The sequence below is a fragment of the Syngnathus floridae genome, chromosome 21, assembly GCF_059516105.1.
Source record: "Syngnathus floridae isolate MCC-2025c chromosome 21, RoL_Sflo_1.0, whole genome shotgun sequence".
Classification (NCBI taxonomy): Eukaryota; Metazoa; Chordata; class Actinopteri; order Syngnathiformes; family Syngnathidae; genus Syngnathus; species Syngnathus floridae.
Genome location: NC_142433.1, coordinates 6,021,341 through 6,045,015, shown reverse-complemented (window position 1 = coordinate 6,045,015; position 23,675 = coordinate 6,021,341). Strand labels below are relative to the sequence as shown.

General features: G+C 46.3%; 4 protein-coding genes across 4 annotated transcripts; 2 read left to right on the top strand and 2 right to left on the bottom strand.

Moving 5' to 3' along the window:
* Positions 1-180: 180 nt before the first annotated feature.
* fkbp9 (FKBP prolyl isomerase 9) lies at positions 181-4,511 on the bottom strand. Its single transcript, XM_088365109.1, has 9 exons — positions 4,146-4,511; positions 3,567-3,712; positions 3,313-3,502; positions 3,087-3,232; positions 2,821-3,010; positions 2,288-2,623; positions 1,536-1,681; positions 1,286-1,449; positions 181-1,210 (listed from the first exon to the last, which is right to left on the bottom strand). Exons 1-9 carry the CDS (start codon positions 4,364-4,366, stop codon positions 1,031-1,033), a joined length of 1,719 nt encoding a protein of 572 aa, XP_088221235.1. The 5' UTR covers positions 4,367-4,511; the 3' UTR covers positions 181-1,030.
* A 270-nt stretch (positions 4,512-4,781) lies between these two features.
* Positions 4,782-7,632, top strand: crtap (cartilage associated protein). Its single transcript, XM_088365112.1, has 7 exons — positions 4,782-5,744; positions 6,071-6,220; positions 6,290-6,461; positions 6,541-6,669; positions 6,750-6,895; positions 6,956-7,039; positions 7,527-7,632. The coding sequence occupies exons 1-7, from the start codon at positions 5,295-5,297 to the stop codon at positions 7,563-7,565; spliced, it is 1,170 nt and encodes a 389-aa protein (XP_088221238.1). The 5' UTR covers positions 4,782-5,294; the 3' UTR covers positions 7,566-7,632.
* On the bottom strand, positions 7,584-13,185 carry susd5 (sushi domain containing 5). Its single transcript, XM_088365113.1, has 5 exons — positions 12,840-13,185; positions 11,810-11,987; positions 10,759-10,868; positions 10,441-10,629; positions 7,584-10,148 (listed from the first exon to the last, which is right to left on the bottom strand). The coding sequence occupies exons 1-5, from the start codon at positions 12,898-12,900 to the stop codon at positions 8,599-8,601; spliced, it is 2,088 nt and encodes a 695-aa protein (XP_088221239.1). The 5' UTR covers positions 12,901-13,185; the 3' UTR covers positions 7,584-8,598.
* A 1,257-nt stretch (positions 13,186-14,442) lies between these two features.
* fbxl2 (F-box and leucine-rich repeat protein 2) lies at positions 14,443-21,888 on the top strand. Its single transcript, XM_088365111.1, has 14 exons — positions 14,443-14,991; positions 16,105-16,166; positions 17,982-18,036; positions 18,120-18,194; positions 18,273-18,367; positions 18,434-18,598; positions 18,661-18,787; positions 18,989-19,063; positions 19,136-19,266; positions 19,437-19,497; positions 19,572-19,616; positions 19,744-19,800; positions 19,981-20,193; positions 20,349-21,888. The coding sequence occupies exons 1-14, from the start codon at positions 14,962-14,964 to the stop codon at positions 20,454-20,456; spliced, it is 1,299 nt and encodes a 432-aa protein (XP_088221237.1). The 5' UTR covers positions 14,443-14,961; the 3' UTR covers positions 20,457-21,888.
* The last annotated feature ends 1,787 nt before the right edge of the window (positions 21,889-23,675 follow it).

Below are 23,675 nucleotides of genomic sequence, written 5' to 3'. Positions count from 1 at the left end.
AGCAGCATGATGAAAATAAAACTGAACGTATTTTTTTTTATTGTCGGACTCGGTGGACTCGGTCAAAATCAGCACCGAGTCCGAGTCCGGCAAAAATGACCGAGTCCGACCGAGTCCGAGTCCCCGAGTCCACAGCCCTGTAATTGAATAATAAAATACAAAATAAAGGATACAAAAAGACACGTTTCGTCTCCCTGACATTTTATTTGTCCAACAAATCTTTTTTTAACACACTTTGATACATTTGAGCACTATTATGACCTTTTTTTGTAATTGGAGTTTTCTGGTATTATGTCATCCTTGTAATATTACAACTTCTTTCAATAAGACACATTTTGACCTCAGATTTTGTGTTTATTCTAGTGATATTATGACTTTGTTCTTGAAATATAAAAGACAAACCAACAAAACACACAAGTCATCAGTCATTGCACCAATTTCATGATTGGTTCAAGTGGGTCCAAAAGGGCGGGGGGGCTCAGAACCTAACACTTACCAATTGTCATACATACACCTAAGACACACTAATAATAAAAGTAGACAAGGTTAAAACAAAACATAGAAAATCCGATGACTAATGAATAATGGAGTGATATGATTGGCTTTCTCGCCGCACGGTACCAACTCGTTTCAGGACTAAAATTGTTCTTATAGACTAGAGCCAAGTAGGTACTTGCATTGTAAAATAGAGGCAATGACACACATACAACACAAGCACATACACACACTCACACACACACACACACGCACACGCACACACACACACACACACACACACACACACACACACACACAAACTCACACTCAAACACACTGACGCACTTTTTGTAAACAAAACAAACTAATCGTAGAACCAACAGTTACAGTATTTGTCAGAGGACATTCTTTTCATGAATTTCGTACGGCCTTCAGGACCTTAAAACGATCCCGGATCGAGAAAGCTTCTTCACCCTGACGTAAAATCTCACAATTGAGATGACACTCGACCCTTCCCGAAACCCTTGGGCTTCCCCGCCGCCTGCGAGTCCCATCATAGCTCATCATGCGAGGCGGCTTCGTCGGCTTTGAGCTTAAATTCGGCAGCGGTGATTTTACCGTCGCCGTCGCGGTCCTGGTTATTGAACATGTTGTCGATGATGCGCTGCGGGTCGAAACCGGGCACCAGGCGACCTCTGCCTTCCTTGACCTGCCGCAGGATGTAGTCGGTGAACTGCGAGACAAAAGTGCAATCAGCGGATGCAAAACGACCGCTTCCAAATACGACGGCCATCTTTGGGTGACGTACCTCGGCCGGTTCCACCTGCTCGTTCTTGTCCGTATCCATTTCGGTGAAAAGGTCGCCGCTCACCTCCTCGTTCCAGATGAACATGTAGCCTTCAGGGAGTCCGTCCTCCATTTCCATCAACTCGATATCGAAGACAAGAACCGCGCTGCCCGGAACCTCGCCAACTAGAAGTATGTTAGCACTTAGCTTTAGCTTCCGTGCTGAATTGGCAATCTGTAGACGCACTGGGTGCTTTGTGTGTGAAACTCACGAACTCCGTCTTCTCCGTAGCCGAGGTGCGGCGGGACGACGAGGTGTCTCCGCTCGCCCACGCACATTCCCAACATTCCTTCCTCCATCCCGGGCACCACCTGGTTGACGCCCAATACGATGTTGTACGTCTTCCCGTAGTTGTGCCTTGCATCACAAACAGAGAGAGACCTGTGTCAAGTAACGTGGAGGCTAGATGGTACAGATGCACTAAATGTGTATGGAGTTGAGTAAGGACAAAGGGTTAGGCTGCGATCCCATGCTAAATGGAGCAACAGGATGTAGCTGGAATATGAAAACAGGATGAAGCTACAGCGGCATCTCTAAGAAAATGTCAGTTGCCTGAGAAAATGTCACCCCGACCCAAGAGGTCTTTTTAACCAAATTCGTATTTTTAGAACGAGGTCAATTGATCGCTCGACCTATTCCACCTAAATAGCATTTTACACCTTTTGTCTCCTTTATCCCACTTTTTACTATTTTTTGAGTTTTACAATCGAGAGAACTTCGAGACCACATCATTTTGTTGTAATGAGAATGGTGAGTGGAATTATTGTTGTTCGAACAATTGAGAATTATAATTCTGTTGCTTACTGATTCATTAAATTTCTACTTTATAATCACTTAATTCGATTCATGATGATTATGTGCTCTAATTCTTTGGATTACATTTCTACTTTATAATCACTTAATTCAATTAATGATTATTTTGTGCTTTAATTCTTTGGATTAAATTTCTCCCGAATCACTCACGTGGAGTCGAGGGGGCTTCCATCCATGAGCGTGGCGTTGTAGTGATACTTGACAAAGTCGCCTTTCTTAGTCAGCTTGTCGCAAGTGTCCGGCTTGCTCGTGACCGTCACGACGGCGCCGTCCGACGGGTTGTGGAAGTCGATGATGTGGACGTCGAAGACCAGCACTGCCGAGCCGGGGATCTTGGAGCCGGTGCCCTCTTCGCCGTAAGCCAAGTGTGGTGGGATGGTGATGGTGCGCCGCTCACCCATGCACACGCCGATCAGTCCCTCGTCCATGCCGGCGATCACGTAGCCCCGACCCACGTAGGTGTCGTAAGTGCGGTTGCGAGAGTAGCTGCAAAAACGAAATAATTCATTAAAACACATTGACTGAAAATATCGGAACCCTGACAAGAGATTTTTATAGTCTGTGCTTATTTTATTGTTTGCTTCAAACCATCGGAGCATGCAATTCCGCTCCCCTTCTCATCCTTGCCACACGCTGCCATCTTGTGGCTGTCCAGGAGAGGTGCACCCCTCACAGCTTCTCACCTGGAGTCAAAGAAGGTTCCGTCAAGGAGGCTTCCGTTGTAGTGGTAGCGCACAAAGTCTCCTTCCACCAACTTCCGGGGGCACGGGTCAGGCACTTGCTGGTTGCTAATGGTGATGGTATCACTGGGGTTGTGCAGATCCAGCAGGACCACGTCGAACACCAGGGACGCCTGACCCGGGATGTCGCTACCTGATGGACAACAACTTGGATGTGACTTTCACAGAAATACGGAGAACCAAATTTTTAAAGGTGCCGCCGCACTGACCGTCTCCGTTCTCGCCGTATCCGAGCGCCGGCGGCATGGTGATGATGCGCCTCTCGCCCAAGCACATCCCAAGCAAGCCCTGATCCATGCCGGAGATCAGCCAGCCAATGCCCACGTAGGTGTTGTACGTCCGCATGCGGGTGTGGCTGCCGTGAAAATTTCGGTTTTGTCAACAACCACTTTCACATTTTTGTGACGCTTTTTGTGGTCGAACGATCCGATTTACCTGGAGTCAAAAAGCGTCCCGTCCAGCAGCGTGCCATTATAGTGGTAGCGCACGTAGTCTGACACCTCCACCTTGCGGGCGCAGATGGCGGGAGTGTGGTAGGTGTTGATCTGCACGCCATCCTCGGGGTTCCACACATCCAGCAGCAGCACGTCAAAATGGAGGATGGCGTCCGCCGGGATGATGTCGCCTGAAACACACATACGGATGTGAAACATACGAACTACATAATACCACGTGCATTTTGAACGCACCGTATCCCTTCTTTCCGTAGGCGAGGTGCGGCGGGATTTTAACTAGCCGTCTCTCGTTGACGCACATGCCCACCAGAGCTTTGTCCATGCCTTGGATCAGCTGACCCTTCCCCACAAATACATTGTAGGTGCTGCCACGGTCGTAACTGCAACACAAAATGACATTTGTCAATATCATGACGATACAAAGCGAACAGAACTTGAACCACTTTTGTTCAAATTAAGCAAACTAAATGAAGACTACAAAAAGGGCATTCAATTCATTTAAGTTCAATTAAAGAGGGAGTCAATTTGGTCTCTAGTCCTGGATGGACCTGAGCCTGGACAGGGCAAAGCAGGCCTGAACGGCTTTCTGTTCAAATATTTAAAATGACCATTCAGTAAGTGCTTTCAACAAAAGTAGTTTATAGTGCATATTCTGCACTTATTTCCCTTTTAAGTACTATTTGGGTTCTTTACTAGCATGTGAGCCCCCACCCAGCACAGCTCAGAAATGTTGCCTGCGTGGCTCTCTGGTACCAACCCACAAGCCGAAAGAAATTCTCACGGTGTACGAACTGCGCGTGCGTGCAGGCTCACCTGGAGTCAAACTTTTTGCCGTCCGGGAACATTCCGTTGTAATGGTACCGGACGTAGTCCCCAACTTTGACGGCGCGCGCGCACTTCTCTGGAACGAAAGTCTTTTCGATCACGATATCGTCTAACGGAGCCAGGGGCGCGCTGCAGGCGGCCAGCGCCACCAGAATCGCCAAACATCCGAACCCGTTAACGCCAGGTTGCATTTTGTTGAAAATGTGCATCGACTTTGAGGAGATGGCAAAAACTTCCTGATGATGTCCTTCTTTCCTTGCTTCCTTCCACGGGTGGCTTCCGAGCAGTCTGCGCAGAGTTGGACCGAAAGTTCTGCCGTACCGGTCCCTGCTGTTTAAAAAACGCAGGCAAGTTAAACGTCACCAACACAACATCCGGTTTGGCAGCCAAAATAAAAGCTTACATTATCATGTTTAACAGCTTTTTGCGAATGGCCACATATTAAAATTAATAGATTGGTATAAAGTGGTTCTATCATGATTCAGACACGTATTAAAAACCCACGCTTAAGACCCTTTAGTTACTTTTTATTCTGACTACTTTTATTTTTAGCCTTGCTGTATCTACGCGAGCTTGACAAATCCCCCAGGCGTTAATGGGCGAGCCTTTTTTCGGGGTACACGTATCGCACATGCGCAGTAGATCCTCGGCAAAGTGTCAACGTGGTAGGGGTCTCCACGTACCCACACACATACCTACAAGTACTTCCGGATTTACGTCGCTATTTGCTAAACTTAACTACAGTGCAATTGTTTTGTCAGTGGAAAATCGCGTCTTAAGATGGTTTCGCCCGTGACAAAGTAAGTTCTGGGGTAATTATAGAACTTTTGGAACGGAAATGAATTGGTACCAAGGTCGCTACGTGGCAGTGGGAGGGACAGAAATGTGGTTTCACCCTGGTTCTGCTTAGCAAAAACATGTCCGCCTTTTTTTAGACGGTAACTTCGTGCAATTTTCTAGTAATAACGCCATGTTGTGTTTGGTTCTTGATTTTCTCACATAACGATAAAAAAAAAAAAGTGAAAAGTTGTGATTTTGGGGAGGAGCAGCTCCGGCAGCCTTGACTCTTCTTCCTCTGGGGGCGGAGAGATTCGGTCCGGCTACGTGTAACCGAGTCGGCCCTCCCAAATAAACAACATGGCACCCTCAGTGCTATCCCTTCTGGTGCTCATTTTCGGCTTCGGTTCGGTCCACTGCCAGTACGAGAAGTACAGCTTCAGAAGCTTCCCCAGGAGCGAACTCATGCCGCTGGAGTCGGCCTACAAGTACGCGCTGGACCAGTACTCGGATGAGAAATGGGGGGACGCGGTGGAGTACCTGGAGGTGTCCCTGCGCCTCTACCGGCTGCTGCGAGACAGCGAAGCTTTCTGTAACCTCAACTGCAGCTCGGCGCGCCGGGAAGATGAGAACAAATTTGCAGAGTTCCCTGAGTTGCGAGCCTTTGCAAATGTTCTCCTGAGGGCCCAATGTCTGAAGCGATGCAAGCAGGGGCTACCCGCCTTCAGGCAGTCCATGCCCAGCCGGGACACCATGGATGAGTTTGAGAGAAGGGATCCCTACCGGTACTTGCAGTACGCTTACTTCAAGGTGAGACCAATTGAGGGTTGAAACAATATTGTTTTGATTGTCTCCTAGAGGTGAAACAGTTTTGGGGATGATGGAGTACAAGGTACTTTAATTTGTCTGGAAAGTTTGCATTCTCTTAGAACATTCTGTCCTCCCACATTCCAAAAACATTCAATTAATTTGCTTATTAAGAACATTTAAAAGGGCGTAGATCATTAAACCTAATTATGCAATTATGTTGTTATGACAGATATGTTTTCATGTTAAAAATGTCCACCCACTTTGGTGTTCATCCGTGGGCCCTAATTTTGTTCTAACTTAAGAAATATGGTTTTGTTTTCAATCAGAGCGACAGGCTAGCCAAGGCCGTGTCGGCCGCTCACACCTTCCTGCTCAAACACCCCAACGACGAGATGATGCAGAAGAACATGGCCTATTACAAGAGCCTGCCAGGGGCCGAGGAGCACCTTAAAGACCTGGAGACCAAATCCTACGAGGTATCACCCCGATGCTTGAACTTGACCAGCAGCCTTTCCTCACAAAGTTTTTTTAATTTTTTTTTAAAGATGCTGTTTGTTCGCGCCGTGCGGGCGTACAACGGCGAGAACTTCAGAACGTCCGTGTCTGACATGGAGCTGGCCTTGCGAGACTTCTTTAAGGTCTACGACGAGTGCCTCGCCGCCTCTGAGGGCCCCCGGGACATCAAGGATTTCAAAGACTTCTACCCTAACATTGCCGGTAAGTCATTTGAAGACATCTATCATTGCCTTGATCTGTCCCAATACTTTTGATCCTTTATTCTTCTTGTTTTCTCCAGACCACTACGCGGAAGTGCTGGAGAGAAAGGTGCAATGTGAGAGCGACCTGACTCCAGTGGTGGGGGGATTTGTGGTGGACAAGTTCGTGGCCACCATGTACCACTACCTACAGTTTGCGTACTACAAGCGTGAGTTGCTCATCTCGGTCTTGATGCTTCAAGTTCTGCTCCATGGCGTCGGTGCTTAAGCGTCCATTTTGTGCCCGCAGTGAAGGATCTGAAGAACGCGGTGCCATGCGCCACCAGCTACCTGCTCTTCGACCCCACTGACGAGGTGATGAAGAACAACGTGGTCTACTATAAATTCCACAAGGACAAGTGGCAGCTCACCGACGAGGACTTCCAGCCCAGAGCGGTCCGTCAAACACTCACGACGACAATAGTTGCAACGTTGATAACGTCATGTGTTGTGTAGGAGGCGGTGCGCTACTACAATCAGACCACCATGCAGAATGAGATGGTGGACTTCGCCAGAAAGCATCTTGCCAGCGATGATGAGGTGACTTTTTGTTTTTTTATACTTGCGAGGTTGCAATGTAAAAAGTGTCCACCAGGTCGCAGCAAATCTCAGCTCACGTCAAATCAGCCATCAATAAATACAGGAGTGATTCATTTATTCATTTGATAATTTAAAAAATATTTATAAATATTATATAATTTATAAATAAAGTAGTTTTATAATAAATTATCACTTAAGTATTATTTTTTTATAAATTGTATAATTTATAAATAAAATAGTTTCATAATAAATTATCACTCAAGTATTATTTTTAACTGTGATGTTTTTCTTAACATCAAATCTACAGTAAATTAAAATAATGATAATTAAAATAGCACTAGCTATTATTTTTAATATATAATACAATAAAAAAATATTTCATACTTTTATTATTTTTATTTTTTTACTGCTTGATATAAATGTCCTCTATTATTTATACAAACATTTCCTGAATCTAATTGACTTTATGTTTGTGTGTTGTCCGCAGGGTGAGGTGGTGGAATTCATAGATGAGTTTCTGGATTAGCAAAAATTCACCCTGAAAGCAAAAGCACATCAGCATTTATTTATTGAAATTTGTTGTTACAAAAGAATCTTTTCCAGCCTCATTTTATTATATGGTGGGTGGGGTGGGGGGGTGGGGTTGAATGACATTTTTATACTTGCTGTTACTTGAATGAACAGCTCCGCTGTGAATCGGTTGACAATAAAAGCCGTTGCCGAAAGATCCGAGGTGTCTTCGATGACCCCCAAAAAAAGCGACGGATGCGCGGTTTACATCGTCGTCATCACAAAGACGATTAGCTGTGAGGGCGGCTGCAGTCCGAGCGAGCACACACGCACGTGTTGAATCGTGTTTGAACATCGAGTCTCGGTGCAGTTTGTCACACGCACCCGTTAAAATGTCCACAGTGGAAAATTCCCTCCCAAGTGAGCGTGTTTTGTCCTTTCTCATTTTTATGGGTGACGCTTTGAAAAACAGTATGATGTAATAAAGCAGACTTTTACGTTCCGGGAGTTTAGTCAAGCCAACGGGACACAAAGACGCCATCTTAAAAACTGAGCTGATTTATGATGAAAATGACGTCCGTCTTGCACCCCCCCCCCCAAATTTCCAGAAATAGACGCCGTACACTTTTTGAACTCAGCGATCGAATTGACAGCGTCATGTCCACGATTGCACACATCATACCGTGAGTAATAATCACACCAACAAGTAAATAGCATTTGTTACATTCATCATCACGACGGCAAATTGCGATATTTCATTACCGACTACGTGTCAGTCATTTCAGACGGCTAATCGGTAATTCTACGACTGCTCGACACTCCGCTTGAAAGCGAAGTCGTAAAGCACGGGGGGCGGGGGCGAAATAGACGCGCGTGGCAAACATAGCAACAGCAAGAAAACAACAAAAGCGGGCAAAATACCACAATGTGCAAAAGCCTCCTTGGAGGTCACGACCTCAGTCCGTAGTAACATTTCGACGCGGCCCTCCTCTGTTGTGGTTTTTAAATCGTGGTCCGACTTGTCTCTTAATACCGCCCCTCCCCCACCCTTAAACTTTCTGCTGCATCTCCATGTGCTGGGTGCTTTGTCCCTTCCCGTTCATGTTGTACGCCGAGCTCTTCTGCTGTCGCCGCCGGTAGCACCACACGGTCAATATGACGGCCGCTGCCACCACGCAGACCGCCGCAATAATGGCCGCCACGGTGGGGCCCCGGCGTGAGGCTCTGGGCGGTGGGCAGTTGTCCCCGACGCACACCGTCTCGCCCATCTCGCCCTCCACCTCGCCCCTCTCACCAGCCTCACCGGGCAAGTTGGCGTGCTCCCCCGCGGCGCCGGCTGAGGTGTCGCCGCCCTGTGCCGGATCCAGGAAGGGTTGCTGGGTGAGGTCCAGGAGCCACGAATGGGTGGGGACCACCTGCTGGGTGTCGTACTCGAGGGTATCAGAGGAAGAGGCGGGGTTGTCCGGGGCGGCGGTCTCTAAAGATTCTGGTGTTTCCGACACGCTGGTGCCAGGGATGAGTTCTTCGACCTCGTTAGGGTGGGCGGCCACCGGGTGTCCATCCAACCAGGTCTCGTCTGTGGTGGTCGCCGCTCCCACGTGGTCCCGGGTGCCATTCCAGCCGGTTTCGACAAAGATGACATGCTGATGATGGTCGTCGTCGTCTTCGCGGCTGTCGTGTTCCGAATGGCTATCGTGTTCGGCGTGGCTGTCGTTGCCGTCTCGCCTGCCCTCGTCGTTATCCAGGTTATAGTCATTGCTTTCGTGTTCGTTGTGATCGTAATGATCGTTGCCGTCATCATCATCTCGTTCTTCATGGTCCTGATCATCGTGATCATATTGATGCACAATATCTTCATCATCATCTCGTTCGTGGTCATAGTGTTCATCGTGATCGCCGTTGTGCTCGTTTTCATCGTATGGTTCTTTGTGATCGTCACGGTCCGGATGCTCCTCAGAAACATTCTCCTGAAGATGGCTGCTGTCCTCATGGACACCACGTTCCTCAGAGCTGTCGTTCCGGCTGCCGTAGTGAACCTCCTCATGCTCGCCCATATCATAGTGATCGTGGTCTTCATAGCGGTCTTGGTGGTCCAGCTCTTCCTGCTCAACTGGAATTTGTTCCACTTGACTGACATGGGGAGTGAGACTCTCTTGCTCACTGTTGAGGTTCTCCTCGGATTGGCTGCTGGAGGTCCGCTGAGTAGTGGTCACCGGGTCCACGAAAACCGGGTGTTGTTCCTGCTGGAAGGTCTCCGAGGGGAACCAGAAGAGGTGTTTTTGGGTCAAGATGGAGCCTGGCGGGTCTGTGGACGCCGTGGTCACCACTTCCTGCCCCCAACTCGGGTGCTCGGCGGTGTCCACCACGCCTCGTTCCTTATCGCTTGTTTCCGCGGCATCTACTTCCATCTCATGCTGACCATCCAGATTTGAATCCACTTCTTCTCTTTGAAAGTGGATTTCTTGCAGCTCCTGGTCCCTGGGTTCTTCTGTGTGGATCGTGATCTCGTGAACCTCTACGGGTCTGTCGTCCTCGTTCTGATTGTCCGCATCGGCGTACGTGAACTGGTCATCGTAATCCACGTGAGTCTCGGTTGAGTCTGCAAGAACACAATCAGTTTTACACAATCTAATCAACGACTGACTCTTTCTGTGAAGCTCAGTTTAGACCGAGCATGCTTGCAGCTTCCCGAGCGCTTTCTTTTTCTTCTACCTTGGCCGTAAATCGGGCCACGGCACGGCATGTCGCACCCGGGTGCCACGGCAGCCATTTTCATCCAGACTCACAAGAGATACATTGTCCGCTCAAAGAGCAGGAATTGGGCGGAGGGTCACTGACAAGGTCCCAAAACAGAACAAAATGGCAGCTCTTTATTATTTTCTCTTTTGTACCTTTGATGCAAATCTGGACCAGTCCGTACCACTCGCCACAGCTGTCGCACAACAAGCTGAAGGCGCTGTGACCGTTGGGCATGACGTATCCCGGCACGCATGTGTAGAGGAGTTCGTCGCCCAACTCAAAACCGCCTTGGCCCTGCAGACGAGCGTTGGGGAAAGAAGGGGGGTCTCCGCACGCCACGCCTGTTGCCAACAAAAACAAAAGCATCAGAACATTCTGTTCTTGCTCGAGTCGACCGATTCGTTGACAGATTCGTTGACGATTCGTTGACCGATTCGTTGACCGATTCATTGACCGATTCGTTGACTGACCTTTGTCTTTGATACAGAATCCGCTCGAGCTGCTGGAGTCGCCCGTGGCGTTTTCCGTCCTCACGTCCACGGCCTTTAGCGAGCCGCCTACGTAGCTACACACGGTGGTGCTGAAATGACGTAAATCCTTCATTACTCAAATGTATGACGAAATATGAGCGACTCTCTCAATGCCACGTTACAATATTAAGTGTAAAGTATTTTAAATACAATTCTCCGAAGAATAAACTGGGTCAATTCTGCTCCTGTGCACGTCGGACCCATGCAAACATTCACTCGCGGATTTCCCTGCGCAAACATTTTGTTAGCATATCAGCCCGGCAATGTGGCGAGTCTTTATCGCACCGCGAGTTGACGTTCCCAGGCGCAAATAAACAATGTCAAACATGGAATCGGTCTCCCGATAGGAGAACGGTTTCCCGCCTCTCCAAACTAAGGCGTCGCTAATCGTTGGCAATGGCGAGAAATTGTGAGTCATACGCTAACAGGAGTTTGTCAACATGGGCTTATAAGGAAAAAATTCAAAAGCGGCCATCAGAAAGACGAGTTTGGGTGTCGTTTCGTGTGTGTGTTGTGGTTGGTTGGCATGCCAACAGCAAAGGTTTGCCAACTCGGAGACAGATGTTAGATTGTGTTACGTATTTCAATGTCAACATAGAGGAGACGGCAACTTCCTGGTTCCTGGACGATGATGTCATAGGGATGGATGGTGTGGGCCATTTTCATTCCGAGGTGGACCGCCCAACAACTAAAACTAAAAAAAGTTATTTTCTACAAATTTACCAAGTGACGCCGCCATTGTCGTACGTTGATGTAAGTGGAGCCCAAAATGGTGTCTGAGCAAGCATTTTTCCCGGCAGTGCTGGCTTGACACGTCCTCACCATGTTTCACACCTCCCGGTGTCATCTGTCTGTCTGCCCCGAGGCCTTCAGAACCCTTTTAGCGCCGAGTTGGCCGTTAATGACTTAATGGCTCACGTCAGAACTGAGACCAATATTGAACATAATTTTCCCGTCAGGTGGAAAAGCGAAAGGTCAATAGGGTTCTTACCCGAGGGAGCCTCCGTAAAGCCACCCACGGGTGCACGAGGAGAAGAAACACTCCATGACGGCGTGCCTCAGCTCCGAGGTCGACGCTAGCCGGGCCCGCCGGGAGGCGCAAGCCCGCTCGGCGTCACTGAACGACGAACTGGAAGACGCGTTCCCGAGCTCCACCACAAACACTCGACCTGCAATACAAATATGAACTTATTACGCTTTTCATGGCTCAAAAACAGACATTATGAAAAAAATAACACAATTATGAAGCACTTTTTAAGTTGATTCAAAGATTTCTACATCAAATACCTACATAAGTATATTTTATATATATTATACATCGCCGCCCCAAATATGTTTTATACATACATGTCTATATATATATATTATTTATATAGATATAATTGAAATAACATTAACTTATAATATTAAAAAAAAAAAATAATAATGCGGCTCGGCGGCGCACTGGGTAGCACGTCCGCCTCACAGTTTAGGAGGGTGCGGGTTCGATTCCACCTCCGGCCCTCCCTGTGTGGAGTTTGCATGTTCTCCCCGGGTCCGCGTGGGTTTTCTCCGGGCACTCCGGTTTCCTCCCACATCCCAAAAACATGCTTGGTAGGCCGATTGAGCACTCCAAATTGTCCCTAGGTGTGAGTGCGAGTGCGGATGGTTGTCTGTCTCTGTGTGCCCTGCGATTGGATGACAACAGGTTCAGGGTGTCCCCCGCCTACTGCCCGTTGATGGCTGGGATAGGCTCCAGCACGCCCGCGACCCCGTGGGGACTAAGCGGTTCAGAAAATGGATGGATGGATGGATAGCTAAACTATTTATATATATATATATATATATATATATATATATAATATATATTGTCACTCAATAAAAGTTTAAGGTTTACTTTTCAAATTCAAACCATATTTCATTTTTAACCAACATTCAATTTGAAAAGAAAATTGGACAGGCACACTGTATACAGTAATGTCAGTAATTCCTTTTCCTATAAATGTCATTTCAAACAGAATGAAACTCTTTTTCTCTCTTACCATTTGCATTGACAACAGAAGCCACCAAAAGATAAGCAAAGCATCCAAGGAAGCCCAGCATCCTTCTCCTCGCTGAAAGATTTGTTTCTGCTCTGAAAAAGCAACGCCGTAAGTCACTTCAACTTCCTCCAGAAGCTGCAGAGGTGAGACTGAGCAAGGAGGAGGTGTGATGAGGATGAGGAGGACCGTGATGAGGATGACGAGGAGGAGGAGGAGGCCGAGGGTCCGGTTGGTAAGCAGATGGAGAGCGGCTGTGAAAAGTCACACTTTTCCGCGAGTCCGATGTGGATTCAAGTATTCCCTGCATGATTATTGCACGCCCTTTAAAAGTTTTCAACCTGCTTTTACATTTGGCTTCCATTTATGGAAAATCACAGCGGCTTAGGGATGTTTTATATCAAGGTTACTGTTGAAATTTATAATGAAAAAAATGAAGAGCACTTGACAGCATGACTCATGGCCATCAGACAATTTGGTGGTCATCAAAAAAAATAAAAATGGATAAACGGGATGACATGAGACTGATTCACACCCGACGTAACTTGGTTGAGGCAGGTGAGAATTGTGTTTTGCCACTTTTGGCACAAGTGTGTCATCTGGCAGGAAGCGCACGCACACCCAGTCGCACAATTTAGTCACCGACAGGAAGTCAGAAGAGGTCAGAAGAAGGAAGGATGATTTGGTCGCCGTGGCAACATCACCTTGTGACTGTCAAAGATAAATAAGTCTTGGGAAGACAGATTGGGAGGTCACGGCGAAAAGGTGACACCTGAAGGCACCACAAAGACTTCAGCAAATGGCCAGACGCAAAGTTCTGCACCGGAGTGTAAGGCGTATTTGTGGCCACGTACAACTAAAGTAGATTTTGAAGCACTCTTGTGAAGCCTTGAATTGGAAGCGATGAAGTGTTAGAGGGCATTGTTAGGCTGGGCCTTAAACACGACCATGTAAATGATGAGTCAAAGTTATGCTGCCACCTACTGCCTGGGTATGCACAATGCATGATGTGACCAAAATTAACACTCATCTTGTTATATAAAAAAGAATCAAATGTACATTATTGTATAAAATTCTAACCGTAAAAAGTAAAATGTAATTCCATTAAGTAAGAGCGCAACAAACGCAAATCAGTAATTTCAGTTGGAAATTATAAAATAAATCACATACTGATAGAAATTAATTTCAAAAAGTCACCTACTGCCTGGATGTGCACAATGCATGCTGTGGCCAAAATTAACATTCATTTGTTCTACAAAACAGAGTAAAAATTATTGCATAAAATTTGAATCGTAAAAAGTAAAAAGTAATTCCATGATGTAAGAGCGCAAGAAACGCAAATCAGTAATTTCAGTTGGAAATTATAAAATAAATCACATATATTGATAGAAATTTGTTTTAAAAAGTCACGTACATACAAGAATGGACTCATCATAATTACTATTAAGATATTAGCGTGTAAATATGCAAATTTGTTGAAAAAAGACGAAATGCAGTAATCAAAACAAATCCGCCACGCGGGCTTGTCTCTCGACGATGACGTCACGGGACTCCTCCCACTTCCTCGATAGCGTGGAAATATATCAAAACAACCTTCGACGTACGTTTCGTGTCACTCTTGACAAATGAATCAAATATGCCGACCTTTATAAACACTTTGGATCTATTTGTTCTCTTTATTTTGGGGGTGTTAAAGTCGATAAGTTTTTCTTGATGCCTTTTAAAGGGCAAGTCGCGGAAGGGGAAGAGGCGGAAGTGAAGTCACTTTTTGACGAAGCGTCCATGTTATTATTGTTATTTTGTAGCTCCTGCGATGAGACGGCCAGCTGTTGGGGAGCCGCCGGACTGCTGCGACGCTAGCGACCGCCCCGGAACACCTCCAACGCCGCCGTCGTCCTCTGCACCAGGCAGCCTCTCGCCCGGCTGGCAGCACACCACAACCAGGACGACGACGAAGAAGCGGAGGAGGGCGTGAGGAGCCATCGAGCTCGGCTCCCGGACCAACAGCACCTCAGTCCACCGGTAACGACACCGACGCGACGCGAAAATAAAACGGCGACAGAGACAGCACCGCCGGGCGGCTCGGCTGGCGTCGACGCGGCTCGCGAACAGGAACGCCGCAGACATGAACGGGATCACCAAGAGCCGCTTCGAGGTAGGGCAACTGTGGGGGTCGTGGGCATTACGGGGTCGGTCAACAGCGGCGACGCGCAGCTCGGGACAACCGATAAGAGGGCCCAGCCCGACGGCCACTGTCGCCTCAGATGACCGGCTCCCAGCGGGTAGGGCGGGGGTGTGCAGGTCGGCGCAGGGTTACATATTCAGCTTGTCATAACAACCAGCATTTATACATTTTACAATGCACGCACGGTACAAAATCAGTGACCAACAAAATGCGTGCGTGGGCTGCATGTAGACTTTGTCAACAAAAGCTCATTTGCTCTCCTTTGCACACTCAATAGTGAATATTTTGCAAAACATGTAACAAATTGGCTCACTGTAGCACAACAATTGGAGTTGTCAACAAAACTCAATTCGTTTTGTTCGTACACGCGACAACCGTCTCCTCTATACACATCATGCTAATATTTGCTCATATGTCATAAAATTGTACACACATCAAAATCTATCAGGACCCAACTCTCAAATTAGCTGGTGCTAGCTAACTCCTGGCGATGGCTCCATGCTACTTGACCTTTTCCCGTCATCTGCTCATTAGCTTGTTAGTGATTGCACAAGTAAGTCTTGGGCCCTACTTTCTGAGCAGGAGAACTGAATGCCAGGTTTCGATGTCTATCTCCGAAGGCGACGAATTACTTTGTGCCGCTGTATTATCCGTTTACAAATTAGCGACACAAAACAGGAACTCCCTGCTTGGGAATGTCGCTCAGCTGGCACGGAGAGCTGGCACGGCGCAACACTTGATGTCACCTGAGCGCCCCTCACGGAAGCAAGCTTGATTGATAAAGGGAAATTTCAATCGACCGTTCAAGCTCACTCCCCCGTCGCACCTTTCCCACATTTCCCACGGGAGTTGGCCCGCGTGGGCGTGATTCAAATTAGCCCCGACACAACCTTATCATCAAGAATGTTCTGCCTGTGTTCTTCGTGCTGTTTGCGTGTGTGATCCTCAGCAGATGGCTGCCGCGTCAGACTAAAAAGGAGACAAGCGTGTCAGTGATACTGTGAAAAGCAATCACATGATGATCATATTGCAGGAAAACGATGCTGACGTGTGTCGTGTGTGCGTGTGTGTGTGCCCGTGCAGGTGTTCTCAAGCAGTGATGAAGCCCCCATCAATAAGAAGCTCCCCAAAGAGCTCCTGCTTAGGTAAGATCATGACTCTACCACTTCACAACATACGTATCTGCACACAATGTACCCCTTGTAATTTTACTAAATGTATCACACACACCCTTCAATTTGCATTGAAGTTTCTCAATTTGTGCATTTTTTTTTTTTTTTTAATGTGTCAAATTGTTGTGCTCGGGTGAAATCTGCCAAGCAACAAGTGGCCACTCACCCCATCTCAGGCAGAAAGGTTTTTAACCTGGGACTTGCTAAAATATTTATTGGATATGAACCTTTTGGAAAGGACCGCATTATTTATTTATTGATGTGTATATTGTTATTTTTGAATGTTTCTAAAGATGTTACTGACCCATTTTTCAGACTTGTGTATCCAACTTAACGCACGGCAACATTTTCACGCTAAAGCTCCAGGGCTCCTATATGCAAACCTAACGTGCATTTGTGGCTGCATGTGCTATAAATAGCTCGTCTCCATTGGTGGGGAAGTCCGCAGTGCCGCTGCGAGCCCCAGCGGTGCCCCACCAGCACGAGCGTGGCGGGGTAACAATGGTTATGCAAGGCGAGCGTCGCCCTGTCTCGCCTCTTATCTAAAGTTGAACGGCGAAACGCTGCCTTGTGATCGCTCGCGCGGTAGTCAAGTGCACGCCGCCAGAGGCCAGGAACGTCCAGCCAAGGTGGTCATAAGATGGCCGACGCAACCTCGGGTAACCTCCTGATGTTGTAGTGTAGGTGACTATTGCGCAATAAGATGAAATCATTCAATAGAATGTTACTCAGGATCAATTAAATGCTGCTCCTTCTGGTTTGCCCACCAGGGGGCAATATAATGCATTTTGTGATCAGAATGACTATTTGCCAGCTCCTCTGAGCTCATCAGCACAGCACTTGTATTTGGCGTTTGTGGGTCAGTTTGTTTGCACCAGATCATTGATCCGTCACATCACACGTTGCCACGGCTACGCCGAGCTCCGCGCAAAAGGCCGCCTCACCTCTCGTTCTGGCAGCCATGCGGTTATTTTGCAACTGACTCAGCATCCACCCAAAATCAAGTCGGGCTGTAGTCTCCATGGCAACCGTCCCTCCGCTAAAGGGCCAGCGCTCGCTCGTTTACTGCCACGCTCGACGAAGCGGGTGTTTGTCAACAAAATGATGTTCTGCCGGAGGCCGAGAATTGGAAAAAGGGTGTACTTAAGCACAATTAGGCGGGGGGGGGGCAGTTAAAAGCGTCTGGTTGCAAGGCAAACACCTGAAATGCTACATTCCTGCTTCCTGCTCATCGACCATCTTTATATCTGTTGGAATTGTTACTTCCCAAAATAATTGCTTTGCTGCTGTACTTAAACATGTCCTGACATGCCCCGCCCAGATGGTCCTTAGGGTCCTGATACCAGACCGCTGTAATTGCCACCTGCAGGCTTCTTCTGCTTGTGTGTTATCGCCGGATTGTGTGTGTTTGTCTGTGTGTGCGTGTGCGTGCGTGTGTGTGTGCGTGCGTGCGTGTCCCGGTGGCCTTGCCTCCCTCAGCACCGCCGGAGATTACTCATTAGAAGATTAATGGATTGAGTAGCCGAGCCCTATTGTTGCCTCTTGTGTTAATGAGTTTGTGCGAGTGCCTCGACTGCATCCGATTGTTCTTCTTGGCGTTTACATTTAAAAGGAACAAAAAAGGGCAAAAGAGTGTATTTTTGATGTAATCACAATATTTGCAAGCAGTGATAGTTAATGTAATCGTTAAATACGAGGAGAGTATTTGTATTGTGATATGCAAACAAAGCTAGCTGGGCTAATTGCTAAACATGCACTAATTGATTCTGTTTTTTTTTTTTTTTCCAGAATATTCTCCTATCTGGACGTGGTCACCCTCTGCCGGTGTGCTCAAGTCTCCAAGGTAAGCGCGGCTGTAAAGTTCCACTTTACCGCCGCCTCCCGGCCAACTTTTCACAGGCCGCTGTCCTCATCTGTGCCCGCAAGGCCTGGAATGTTCTGGCGCTGGACGGCAGCAACTGGCAGAAGATCGACTTGTTCAACTTCCAAACGGACATCGAGGTGAGAAGGAATCGTCTCATTGTGTTGTAGCGGGCAACCCCGACATCACGGCGGATCCGTTTTTTTTTTTTCTCGCAGGGCCGTGTGGTGGAGAACATCTCCAAGCGATGTGGAGGTTTCCTGAGGCAGCTCAGCTTGCGGGGATGCCTGAGCGTGGGCGACACGGCCATGAGGTGAGCTCCCGTTGCACTTTTCACATCAGTGCGCTTCCTTTTGACGCACTAATCGCCGCGTTTTAGAACTTTTGCACAGAACTGTCGTAACATCGAAGTGTTGAACCTGAACGGCTGCACCAAGATCACAGACAGCACCTGCCTCAGCCTCAGCAAGTTCTGCTCCAAACTCAAACATCTGGACCTCACCTCCTGCGTCTCCGTCACCAACCATTCCCTCAAGGCCCTCAGGTACGCCACATCATTCATCATCCCAAAATGAAAAAAAATAATACGCAATGTGTGCATTTTAGCGACGGCTGCCGCATGTTGGAGACGCTGAATCTGTCCTGGTGCGACCAGATCACGCGCGACGGCATCGACGCTCTTTCTCGAGGCTGCGCTGCATTACGGACACTCTTCCTCAGAGGCTGCACACAAGTACGGCAAAATGATGGACGGGTGCTTCTTTATATAATATATATATATATATATATATATATATATATATATATAAATATATATATACAATATATACAATATACAAATATATATATATATATATATATATATATATATATATATATATATATATATATATATATATATATATATATATATATATATTGTGTTGTGCTCTAGCTGGACGACGGCGCCTTGAAACATTTGCAGAAGCACTGCCAAGAGCTCACCGCCATCAACTTGCAGTCGTGCACGGTAATTAAAAAAAAAAAAAAAAAACAATAGTGAGGCGACCGGTTATATTCAAGTTGTGTGTTTTCTGTTTAGCAAATCACTGATGACGGTCTGGTGAGTCTGTGCCGAGGATGCCACAAGCTGCAGATCCTCTGCGTGTCGGGCTGCGGCAACATCACGGACGCCTCCCTCATCGCACTGGGACTCAACTGTCCTCGACTCAAGTAAAAAAGAAATGCATGTTTCCAACAACTTCCTAAATCCCTCAGACTAGAAAAACAAGTCCAGATAAAACAGGCAAAAATCTGAGGGCCCAAAGAGCATCGATATAACGATTCAGGACGAGCCTCTTTCTCTGATTGGTCAATTGATTGTTTGCCTCTGCGCTTGTCAGGATCCTCGAAGCTGCTCGATGTTCCCACGTGACAGACGCCGGCTTCACCGTGCTGGCCAGGGTGCGTTCCCCCACCAATATCAACATTCTTCTTCTTCACCCCGATCCATAACTTGGATTGTCACTTCTTTGCAGAACTGCCACGAGCTTGAAAAAATGGACTTAGAAGAATGTATTTTGGTAAGAGAATTCACAACTGAGCTGTGAGGTCGTGCCAACATGATTGGGTTGATTTTTTTTATGGATTTTGTTGGAGTTATTTATTGTTGTTGTTATTTATTTTTTAATTGTATTTTTTTTGATGTAGGTGACAGATAACACTTTGGTTCAGCTGTCCATCCATTGCCCCCGTCTGCAAGCTTTGGTAAACATCACACTGTATATTTTTTTTCTTGCTTCTTTGTACCTTATTCTGATCAAGTTTTGACTCCCTCAAGATTATACACTCATCATCCTTGTCCAATCCTTCCTTCCTCCCTTCCTATGTTCCCTTCCTTCCTTTCCTTGAATGAAGCACACGTTTAAAAGGTGTCTCTCTCCGCAGTCTCTGTCTCACTGCGAGCTGATCACGGACGACGGCATCCGGGCACTGAGCGCGAGCGCCTGCGGCCAGGAGCGTCTGAGCGTGGTGGAGTTGGACAACTGCCCGCTCATCACCGACGTCACCCTGGAGCACTTGAAGAGCTGCCACCGCCTGGAGCGCATCGAGCTGTACGACTGCCAGCAAGTCACGCGGGCGGGCATCAAGCGCATCCGGGTACGACCTGTCTGTCATATTATCTTGACATGAGAATTACAAAGGTGTCATACTGCAAAGCTTTCACTAGGTGGCAGCAAAGATCAACAGGGGACGATAGCTGACGCAAGCTTGTCTTTTAAGGCTTTCATTCTGCCACGTTTACGTTTGCGCAGGCCCACCTTCCCGACATCAAGGTCCACGCTTACTTCGCCCCCGTCACGCCCCCTCCCTCGGTGCACGGCAGCGGGCAGCGCCTGTGTCGCTGCTGCATCATCCTCTGACAGTGGAGGGCCAGGGGGGGTCACCTCTGCCTGCAGGTGCTGCTGCTCTGAAAACCACAGAGGAAGGGTGATGGAGTGGGGGCAGGGGTCGGGCTAGTAGAAGGAGAGGAGGGGCTGGACCCACTCAACTGCTTCCTGGTCCTACCCGGACCGCTACGTAGGCTCCTCCTCTTCCTCGTGAGCATCTTCTCACACATTTGCCATCCTTCCTTACAACCGCCGTACATCTAGAATGGACAATCACGAGACGCCACGGGCGAAACAGGACTGCCATTTTGAGATTTTGTTTGAACTGAGAAAAGAAGAGGCAACTTTTTTTTTTTGGGCTTATCGTAACGGTTCTTCCTGCCCCCCCCCGCCTAAGTGTCAATTCAGAGCCGCAGTGTTAAACAAAGAAGTATTACAGCATTTGTTTACATCCCGGATTAGCTTTGCACCACGCTAACTTGTTTACATTGGTAGCCCGCCTTCCATTCGCTACATTTTACAAGCGGCTTCCCATTTTGACAATCACGCATCATTTGGGACAAAAGAAAAAAATCATAGCCAAGCATTTCACCCCACCCACCCCCCAATGACAGGACTCAAGGATTATGGGGAGAGGGAAGACTTCAGGCAGGATAGTTTGTGGATGATGCAAACAAAAAAGGATTTAAAAGAAAAAAAAGATGGACTGGCTAAGCTGGCGCTAACGCCCTTCCCTCTTCTTTGAAAAGGTCTTTAACAGTTTTATGTTTGAGAAAATAAACAGATGGATATATAAAGTGAAACCATAGGAAATACATGCTTCTTGTGGCAACATTTTTGTGTGTTGCTTATTTACTTTCTGCATTGAGCTAAAATGCAGTAGAAAATATTTGCAAAAATGTCAAAATACAAAGAGTTATACAAGTAAAGGTGTATTCTATACACAGAAATTTCATTATATAAATTAGGAAAACTACACAAAAATGCAAACGCACAATTATAAAGATTTCTCATATTTTAAAAAATATGTAACTTCTAAGGCAAATATACAGTACCTAGTTTGAAGGAAATAAAAATGTTAGAATTCTTACAATGTAAAATGTACGTCCATGCATTTTATTCTTGACACGCTTGCAATAAAACGCTTGCTGTCACGCCCCCCACACCAGATTCGGGTCAAAAGTGTGCAATGTCCACGGACAAACAAAACATTCAAGTAAACAATACAAAAAGTAAAAATAAGAAAGCACATACAATGAATAAATAAGAGCAGTGAATAAAGAATGAATAAGAGCAACATGGTTGAAATGGAGCAATTGTGCATACAGCTATAGCGCAGGGGTGTCCAAACGTTTTGCAAGGAGAGCCAGATTTAATAAAGTGAAGGGGCCCGGGGGCAAATAGTTTTTTCAGACATTTTTGAACGACAAACATTTCATGCAAATACACACTGTTCTAAAACAAATTTCATTGTCACAATTGTCTTTATTTTTCAAATGACAAAATGACCAAATATAAGCCACTCAGGCAGATGTGAACCACTCTAAAAAACACAAATTCTGCCTTTCATTCATATCTGAAGAGTCAGATAACATTGAACAAACTGTTTGAAATACCTTACATTTACATGAGTTTAAAATTATTTTTGCCTCATGAACATTTTAAACAGGAGTTATAAGCAATGCAAATGTGTCTGTTATTATTAAAACTTTAAACAAGTGAGTTTTGCTCTTGTCATTTAATAGCTTGTGTCATGTCTACAGGTTTATAACATCAACAGTATTAACATGGCCACTTCGTAATGTTTAATATTAAGTAATATTTCATTTCTATTTCATTTTGACTCACAGCCCCGCGTGAAGAATCGCTGTCGTGATGCCATGTTGAGTCTACTAGTGTCTCTTTGGGGTGAAAATGCTTAAACAAGGCAAGCGTGTCTTTAGAAATGAGACAAACACAATTGCCTTGATTTTCAGCGAGCAAGTATTGTAATTCCCATTTCTCTTGAAAGCGTCAACTGTCCTCGTTTTCTTTGCAGTCGCCATGGCAGAAATGAGCGGCGCGGGGTGGTGCTGCCACCCTTTGGTAATAGGAGGAATTACAGGTTCAAGTTTCTTTTTTTTTTTTTAAATAAATTTTAGAATCAGTTTGACAGTGCAAGCGGTCCATAGATAATACATTATAAGACCGAAGCTGCGGGCCGTATGAAATCTGATCGGGGGCCGGATTTGCCCCGCGGGCCGGACTTTGGCTGATATCGGCTTATTGATAACAAGGGAATTAATCAATGAGCACGATAAAAACATAATGACAGAAATATCTTCGTACTAAAAGCCATTTCCCGTAGTGAAAGTTTTCTGAAAGCTAAAAAAGAAAGAAAAAAAAACACCAAGATCATATTTACCTTGTATTCGTCCTGCATCAGGAGCATTCCAGGAGCTTGAAATTCGCACCTGCGTGAAGCTGGCCCCCCAGCCCACGCAAAATTGAAGGAAAATAGTCGGTTTCGTTTGTGCCTGTTTGTGCTGCAAAAAAATTCGTTTGTGCTGCTTCGGTTTTGTAGATATTCTACATTTATTCTCTAGCGAGGACGTCACCCAGCCCCCCATTTTCCTCCAAATGGACCCAAAATGGTACCGTTCGTTTGTGCCGCAAAAAGTTTCGTTTGTGCTGCTACGCTTTTGCAGATGTTACACATTTCGTTTATAGCGATGACGTCACCGTATGTCGTCGCAAATTTCAAGCTCCTGGAATGCTCCTGATGCAGGACGAATACAAGGTAAATATGATCTTGGTGTGTTTTTTTCTTTTTCTTTTTAGCTTACAGAAAACTTTCACTGCGGGAAATGGCTTTTAGTACGAGGATATTTCTGTAATTATGTTTTTATCGAGCTCATTGATTAATTCCCTTGAATACATTTGATGAAACCAAACGATAACATATCTATACAATTGTTGTTGTATGTGTGTGGACGTCAAGAAAACAATAAAGGCCAAGAACGAACAAAATCGCCAAACGGAAACTCAGCATTATACAGCTATATCTTTTTTTAATACTGCATCCTGGTGGTCGAAGAAAGCAAGCAGAAGGCCCCTTCAACAAGTTAATCATTCATCTTCCGCCCATTCAATTGTGCAATGACTGCAGCGTCTATGAGATACAATATTATAGAGTGCCATTTTTCTTACTTTTTTTCACTCTATTCATATCAAGCAGTGTTTGAGAAGGAATTGAAAGAATTTGAATTGTTT

Excerpts from the sequence above, each read along its gene's own strand:
- fkbp9 (XM_088365109.1), bottom strand. The coding sequence starts at position 4,366 with ATGCACATTTTCAACAAAATGCAACCTGGCGTTAACGGGTTCGGATGT. Across the intron at positions 3,233-3,312 it reads GGGACGCTTTTTGACTCCAG|CCACACCCGCATGCGGACGT; the intron begins GTAAATCGGATC and ends TTTTCACGGCAG. Across the intron at positions 1,211-1,285 it reads AGCAGGTGGAACCGGCCGAG|TTCACCGACTACATCCTGCG; the intron begins GTACGTCACCCA and ends TTTGTCTCGCAG.
- crtap (XM_088365112.1), top strand. The coding sequence starts at position 5,295 with ATGGCACCCTCAGTGCTATCCCTTCTGGTGCTCATTTTCGGCTTCGGT. Across the intron at positions 5,745-6,070 it reads TGCAGTACGCTTACTTCAAG|AGCGACAGGCTAGCCAAGGC; the intron begins GTGAGACCAATT and ends GTTTTCAATCAG. Across the intron at positions 6,670-6,749 it reads ACAGTTTGCGTACTACAAGC|TGAAGGATCTGAAGAACGCG; the intron begins GTGAGTTGCTCA and ends TTGTGCCCGCAG.
- susd5 (XM_088365113.1), bottom strand. The coding sequence starts at position 12,900 with ATGCTGGGCTTCCTTGGATGCTTTGCTTATCTTTTGGTGGCTTCTGTT. Across the intron at positions 10,630-10,758 it reads ATTCTGTATCAAAGACAAAG|GCGTGGCGTGCGGAGACCCC; the intron begins GTCAGTCAACGA and ends TGTTGGCAACAG. Across the intron at positions 10,149-10,440 it reads GGTCCAGATTTGCATCAAAG|ACTCAACCGAGACTCACGTG; the intron begins GTACAAAAGAGA and ends GTGTTCTTGCAG.
- fbxl2 (XM_088365111.1), top strand. The coding sequence starts at position 14,962 with ATGAACGGGATCACCAAGAGCCGCTTCGAG. Across the intron at positions 18,195-18,272 it reads ACTTCCAAACGGACATCGAG|GGCCGTGTGGTGGAGAACAT; the intron begins GTGAGAAGGAAT and ends TTTTTCTCGCAG. Across the intron at positions 19,801-19,980 it reads GCCCCCGTCTGCAAGCTTTG|TCTCTGTCTCACTGCGAGCT; the intron begins GTAAACATCACA and ends CTCTCTCCGCAG.